The sequence below is a fragment of the Papaver somniferum genome, chromosome 6 (assembly GCF_003573695.1).
Source record: "Papaver somniferum cultivar HN1 chromosome 6, ASM357369v1, whole genome shotgun sequence".
NCBI lineage: Eukaryota > Viridiplantae > Streptophyta > Magnoliopsida > Ranunculales > Papaveraceae > Papaver > Papaver somniferum.
Window position 1 is genome coordinate 110,787,246 of NC_039363.1, and position 7,916 is coordinate 110,795,161.

Genomic DNA, 7,916 nt, shown 5'->3' on the forward strand with positions numbered 1-7,916 from the left:
AGACTCATTGTCTAAATCAGTCAACGTAACTAATTAAATACACGTCTGTCATGCAGACTCCACGATTCGTGAGACATCAATCACGTCACAAATGGGGGATATCACTTAGGGTTTTGGTCTGGCGGCCTACAACACGTGGATACATCCACAACAAGAAAATGTGAGTAAGTCGTGTCAATAGTTGAGGGAGTTAGCAAAGTAGTTGGTGAGTGATCAACCAAGTCTCCACACGACTTGGAACTGGTTTCACCACGATCTCCCACTTTCCCACTCTTTCACTCAAGAAACCGTCGCACTTACAGGGATCAGGGTGTTCATCATTCTTGCAATATAAATATGTCAAAATCTAGGACAACCAAAATGGATCATCATTCGTCAACAACTCGATTAAAAGTTATTCACAGAACTCAACTTCAGCAGTTTACCATTATTGCAGAAACCTTCAACACATCCACAATCCTTGATCCCGCATAATTCTCATCTTTCCTCCTACATATCAACCCATCTCCCTCTTTGCGACCGAATTGACTCTGGAACGGCCACTGACTTGGTTTAGGCTGGAGTCCTACAAATTGATCTATCGAATCTAAGCACTCCCTTTGCAGTGCATCTGTGTGAGGTTGAGAAGTTTGGTCGGTTCGAGGAATCTCCATCGCACGGTGATTCCCTCATTTCCTAAAAAACCAGCAAACTATTTTCCCCATCCACAAAAGAATAACTAGAGTTTGGAATAGCCATGATTATGATTACACATAGCTATGTCCAACGTTTTCATCTTCATGTTTTTAGGTTTATTTGTTTAAATTCTAAAAATTTGTTTGGAAGATGATTTTTGCAGTATTATTCTTTATGGTTTTATATATTGCAATATTGTTATGGGATATGTGTGTTTACGTCCGTGAACTTGATTGTCCCATACTTTGTCAAAAGTAAAGTCGTTCACGAGTTGATATGCATGTATTGATGAAAGAATGAATTGACTTTTGACAAATACAAAAGTTAAGACTATTATGTCAATCTTTGATGGAAGATAGGTTAAAATCTTTTGTGTTCAAGGATTATGTCTATTGTATGTCGTTATGCAAATAGTGATGTAAAATAGAATGAATCCTTGTGTATTCCGCAGTATTGATCTTCCCTGATCCATAATCTTTTTTGTATTACTGTGAGGCTCCGTAAGTTTTCTTATGTTGAACACTATTGACTGAGTTGATTATTTCTTATGATTAACTTAGTTATTGCTCCAAAGATTTTCGTAAGTCGAGCATGAACAATTAAATTGATTACTTTTTGTGGTTAATTTGATTGTGTATTTCGATTAGATTAATTATGGGTTCTCTTGTTAGCTAGACTTTATCTATTGCTATCGATTTCTACACACATTTGATCATATTGTTTGATTTTAAAATGAAATCAATTATATAGGCTTAATCTGTGGGAGGAAGATTTGGTTTAAAGTATTCAATTGAGTTGAAGCAACTCTTAGTTGGTGTGACGTCAGCTAAAGGAATCAATTGCTTGCTGGGATTCAAGAGGCGTAAGGAGCGCGACTGTACCTTCATAGGTGGGATATATTTTAGGGATCAACTACATTCCAGTCCGAAGTTAATTGGTAGTAGGATAGTGTATGTAGCGGCTTAATACAGTTTGGTATTCAATCTGGACTAGGTCCTGGGGTTTTTCTTCATTTCCGGTTTCCTCGTTAACAAAACTTCTGGTGTCTGTGTTATTTCTTTCTATCGCATTATATTGTTTATCTTTATAATTGAAATATCACAGGTTGTGCATTGATCAATCATAGTAAAGACATCCGACCTAGTTTATTGGATACGGCTTGATTGATTCTTGGACATTGGTCTTTGGTACCGTCCAAGTTATCTCTTTGTAATTAGGTTCATGGATTCAGTTCTGTAAACGTTCTAATCACAAGATATAAAGAGATATAACTCTAATATATTGTTCCCTAATTGAGTTTAACTCTTGTAACCATATTGAGTTTGTCCATACAGATTGCCTAAGAAAAAAAATGGTGGTGTATTTTGGTACCCTCGCGTTTTCAATGTCTACCTGAAATTTTAGAAATGGGCTCAATTTATTGCATAATTTGAATCCATTTTGAGCAGCAATTAGAGAATTTCTATATTTATGTTGAACTTATTAAACCGACAAGGCCCATCAACAATAGCTTTTACTGGAATGAGTGCTTTAACGACTACATCATTGAAATCATTATTAGCAAAACATACCCACGTTGACGATATATAACCATGTATTATGGAATGTTTACAATTAAAATGAATAAATAGAAAGGCCAAAATAGTGATTACCCATGAACTAGAACTGCATTGATGTTCTTTTAAAAACTGAATTGAAAAATGAGTTATTTTCAATTATGAAGAAAACCAGTTAGAGCAGTTTCAAGAACCAGAATAAGAAGCTTATTGTACTAAAAAACTTGAGTTTTAGCCATTTTACTTGTTTTCCTTAATCATGTTCTGGTAATATTATTCATCAACAGAAATATGATAGAGAACATTTTACTAAACAAACAAGGGGCATAGAGTAGCAAAATTGGCATACCAACTAAACAAATCGTGACACCAGTTTTAATATAATATTTTGTATGCCTAACCAAAATATAATGTAAAACCCTTGATTTATGTTTAGTTCAAGTCAACAGAGAATCCGTACAAGTATGTTTTTAAAGATGGTAAGGCAGAAAAAAGAGAAAAGTTTATATATTCTTGCTCTTTTTGCAGCAAGATAAAAATAAATGTGGCTTTAATATTGTGACTTATGTTACTTGTCGAGTTTTTTTTGGGAACAAGCCACAAAGAAATAAGATCTTAATATAAAAACTTGGGACCAGAATTTGACTTTTTATATGGTTATTGTTCAGTTGATGATGTTGTTGGCATATCACTCTTGGCTTTACAATTGAGATTAATTGATAAAAAAAATTATAAGTAAGGAAACATACAAATTTTCCAACGCATAAAAACTTTAAAACCTATCACATGATAAATGTCTTCACCATAAAATGTCATTGTGGTAGGGGATACCTACACCATACCTCTTAGAACAAAATTGATTAACATAAAAATTATGTTTATAAAATCCAGTCTAAAACATAAGAAAAGAAGAAGAAAAAAAGTCGATATGAATAATAATTTTTGATACCATTGAAGAACACAAATATAGAATTAGTAGGGCCGAAAAACACTAGGCTAAACATGATTTAAGATTGATAGAAGAAGATGTTTGTGTCTTCGAGGTTCTTAAGGAAAAAGATATAGAAATAAAAGTTTTTGTTTACAGGAAGATTGATTGGGCTCACTAGAATATGGTTGGGATACATAAAGGCATCATACTAACGTTTTATTTTGTTTTCTCTAAATACTAGTGTATGATAATTCCAACTCCCGTTAGAATTTAGCTATTAATACATTTCATCAATGTTGTGTTTCATTGGATTCAGCTGAAATAATTATTTCCCACTAAATTGTGGGAGAGTGATGCATATTGCTGCTTGAATCTGTATGCTACTACTAGTATGCAACATTTGTATCCACATCATGTGACTCAGGTAAGAAAGTTTTGGATTTTCGGTATATTATTGAACTTCCACATCATTCCAAGGTTGCTATAATCAGAACAATTTTCAAAATAAAAAAAATACAACCTATCTACATAAAACTATAACAGTATATAAGTAATTATATTAGTAAACAACAATACATAATAAAGACAATTCACACATGTTAAAGTGTTGATCATGTGTAAATAACAAGATTGGATGAGACTGAAATTGGTTTGTTGGCATCTAATTCCAGTATAATATACTCCAAAAACTCTCTCATTAACATCTTCAAGTACTTAACCTTATCCATTATTTTCATATTTTCTTTTTCTTCTGCCTTCTTTTTCGTCAATATTTCGTCTACAATGTTATTAATGTATCAGTTATCAATGGAATAATTAGTCAAAGTATACCAATAATAAATCATAAAAGAAACTACATTAAAATTTTGTTGCAAAAAAAACATCTTATAATTTAACGGTTTCGAGTGCACCTGGTGAATTGCTCCATAAGGAGGCAAGCCAGTTAATGGACTCAAATGATCAAACATGACAAGCAGAATTTCTTTACATGGTAGTAGTAGTAGTACTGAGTTTGGATCTCTTTAAGTCTCTATCACTGCCATGTCCAACGCCTGAAGTTCATGTTTGAGTTAGAACAACTAACAACTGGTCGATAATAATTTTTATAAACAAGATTAAAGCCCGACTATTCGACCGGATAATTTTATTTTATTTTTAATTTTTCTTTCGGCGAGCCGGCTATCTACGCCAGAAGTTAGAACACTTGATAATTTCCTGGGGAAAGGTAAGAGCATTTGACCTCTCCATAGTCATGTTGAAAAGTAGCTCAAATTGCCACATGGAGTGTCAAGAACCTAAGTCAATATAAACAAACTTAAACATATAATCATTATAATCAGTCAAGGGAAGGTACAAACCTTTTCTAGTAAGTTGGATTTGATGGTTAAGAATTTCTTGATTTTACTTCCATCAAATGTGACTTGGGTATATGTAACAATAATAGGCTCCTCTTTTAGATGTTGTACCAATATGTGTCCAAATTTCTCGAATTCTTCTAATAAGAAGGTGGTGGTATTATCATCCCGCACACAACCACGACTATCACCGCTAACATTCTTAAATTAGGATTCCAAAGACGGTTGAATTATGTTGTTCATAACAAAAGTATCCGAAGAAGGCGCGCTGCATCCCGTGATCTAGCGTGAGTTGTTTTGTGGCCTCCATGAAATAATCTTCGACGTAAAGTTTCTCATGAGTTCCAATACTGCTGAATATAGTTATCATTTCAGATTCATAGCTTGGATACTTAATGAAATCTATAAGATCTTCATTATCCGTCCGAAGGATGAGAATTTGGAAATCAACTCTGCCCAATGTTATCGCCCAGTGAAACCCTAGTCCAGATGTTTTGACTTATGTTACTTGTCGAGTTTTTTTCGGGAACAAGCCAAAAAAAAAAAGAGCTCAGTATGGAAACTTGGGACCAAAATTTGACTTTATGTATGGCTATTGTTCAGATGATGATGTTATTGGCATATCACTCTTTTCTTTACAATTGAGATTAAAGAAACTGATAAAATATATTATAAGTAAGGAAACAACCAACTTTTCCACCACATAAAAACCTCAAAACCCATCATATGAAAAATGTCTTCATTGTAAAATGTCATTGTGGTGGGGGATATCTTCATCGCACCTATTAAAACAAAATTGATTAACAAAACGATTATGGTTATAAATTTTAGTTTGAAAGATAAGCAAAGAAGAAGAAAAAAGTCGATATAAATAATAATTGTTGATATCGTTAAATAAAATGAACGGTAAAGAAAACAAATATTAAATAGGTAGGGATGAAAAACACTTTGCTAAACATGATTTAGGTTTAACATAAGAACATGTTTGTGTCTTTGAGGTGTTTAAGGAAAAAGATACAGAAATAACAGCTTTAATTTACAAGATGATTGACAATGTGCTCACTAGAATATGATTGGGGTACAGAAAGGCATCATACTAACATTTTTTTTTTTTTCGGAGTATTGTTGTATGACAATTCTGACTCCCGTCAAGATTTAGCTATTAATCCATTTCATCATTGTTGTGTTTCATTGGATTTAACTGAAACATTCAACTCCTAGTAAATTGTGCAAAGTGATGCCATTGCAGCTTAAATCTATATATGCTAGTATGCAACACATGATTCCACATCATGTGACTCAGGTAAGAAGGTTTTGGCTTTCCGGTATACTATTAACTTCCCACATCGTTCCAATGTTGCTACAATCAGAATAATTTTCAAAAATCGAAAAAAAAATCACAACCTCTCTACATAAGAATATAAGAGTATAGAGGTAATTGTTATTAGAAAACAATAATTAAGACAATTGACACATGTTAAAGTGTTGTATCATGTGTGAATGACAGAGTTGGATGAGACTGATATTGATTTGTTAGCCTCTAACTCCAGCATGATATGCTCCAACAACATTCTCATTAACATCTTCAAGTACTTAACCTTATCCTCATTTTCCATTATTTTCATCTTTTCTTCTTCTTCTTCAGCCTTATTTTTCATAAATACTTCGTCCACAATTTTATCAATCTGTTAATTATCAATGAAATAATTAGTCACAGTATACCAATAATAAATCATAAAAAGAACTATATTAAACTTTGGTTGCAAGTAATAATATCTTATAATTTACCAGTTTCGAGTGTACCTGGTGAATGGCTCCATAAGGAGGCAAGCCTGTTAATGGACCCAAATGACCAAACATGACAAGAAAAATTTCTTTACACGGTAGCAGCAGTACTGATTCCGAATCTCTTTGTATCTCTATCACTGCCATGTCCAACGTCTGAAATGCAGTTTTGAGTTAGAACAACTAATAAAAGGTCAATAATTAAATTAATAAGTTTTAAAAACAAGATTAAAGCCGGATTATGTGACCAGTTAAATTTATTTTATTTTTACTTTTTCTTTCGGCGAGCCAGCTATCCGGCCAGAAGTTAGAACACTTGATAAATTCCTGGGGATAGTTAAGAGCATTGACCTCTCCATAGTCATGTTAAAAAGTAGCTCAAATTGTCAATGGAGTGTCAAGAACCTAATTCAATATAAACAAACTTAAACATATACTCATTATAATCAGTCAAGGGAAGGTACAAACCTTTTCTAGTAAGTTGGATTTGCTGGTTAAGAGTTTCTTGATTTTACTTCCATCAAATGTGATTTGGGTATGTGCAACAATAATAGGCTCTTCTTTTAGATGTTGTACCAATATGTGTCCAAATTTCTCGAATTCTTCCAATAAGAAGGTGGTCGTATTATCATCCGGCACACAACCACGACTATCACCGCTAACATTCTTAGCGTAGGTTTCCAAAGACGGTTGAATTATGTTGTTCATGACAAAAGCATCCGAAGAAGGTGGCATCCCATGATCTACTGTGAGTTGTTTCACGGCTTCCATGAAATAATCTTTAACGTAAAGTTTCTCATTGCCATTAAACTGCTGAGGAATTGAAATCCTACTGAATATAGTCATCATTTCGGATTCGTAGCTTGGATCCTTAATGAAATCTAGGAGATCTTCGCCATCCATCCGAAGGATGAGAATTGGGAAGTCAACCCGACCATTCAAGTACCCAATATTATCATCCAGTGCCACTCCTAGCTGTCGTACAGCGTCCAGTGAGACGGTTCGAGATATCTCTTTGAATACGTGCTGATTAATATCACCATCACCAGCCTTCTTCTTCAACATCATAAATACTTCCTCATCTTCTTTGCTACTATAGTCATAGTTTGAGTATCAGCTGCTGCAACCATTTCTAATATGACGCTATTTGATAGTGGTTGTTGGTTGCAGCACAATTTGGTGTAATAAGAAATGTTTGTGGCTCACATCCTCACTTAGGCAGAATATATAAGGTTCATGTGGGACCCACATTGCCTACCAAACGAATGTGATTGGGACACGTGGATACTGTTTGTGGTATTTTATTTTTGGTCGGTCCGTCTCTCTCATTTGTTTTGTTTGTTGGTAATTTGACTAACTCTTTCTTTCTAGCTAATGATCTCTTCTTCTTCTTATGGATGGTATTTGGTGGGCAAAGCTGTGGCTCCTATTTCTCTGCCGTTGCTTGCATTACATGCCTTTTCTTTTTTTCTTTTTCTTTATATGTTATCCAGACAGGCAAGCCGACTTTGATGATGGTGATACATTTTTGGATTAATTTAGAATATTACTTGTGGAATATATATTGTTAGCTATTTCTCTTCTCCCTTTGGTAGAGAATCCATCCACTAACAC

The 7,916-nt window shown here is 33.9% G+C and overlaps 1 protein-coding gene across 1 annotated transcript; it reads right to left on the reverse strand.

Annotated features, from left to right (window-relative positions):
* Positions 1 to 5,499: 5,499 nt before the first annotated feature.
* Positions 5,500 to 7,487, reverse strand: LOC113288852. Its single transcript, XM_026537977.1, has 3 exons — positions 6,771 to 7,487; positions 6,321 to 6,458; positions 5,500 to 6,202 (listed from the first exon to the last, which is right to left on the reverse strand). The coding sequence occupies exons 1-3, from the start codon at positions 7,368 to 7,370 to the stop codon at positions 6,008 to 6,010; spliced, it is 933 nt and encodes a 310-aa protein (XP_026393762.1). The 5' UTR covers positions 7,371 to 7,487; the 3' UTR covers positions 5,500 to 6,007.
* Positions 7,488 to 7,916: the final 429 nt, after the last annotated feature.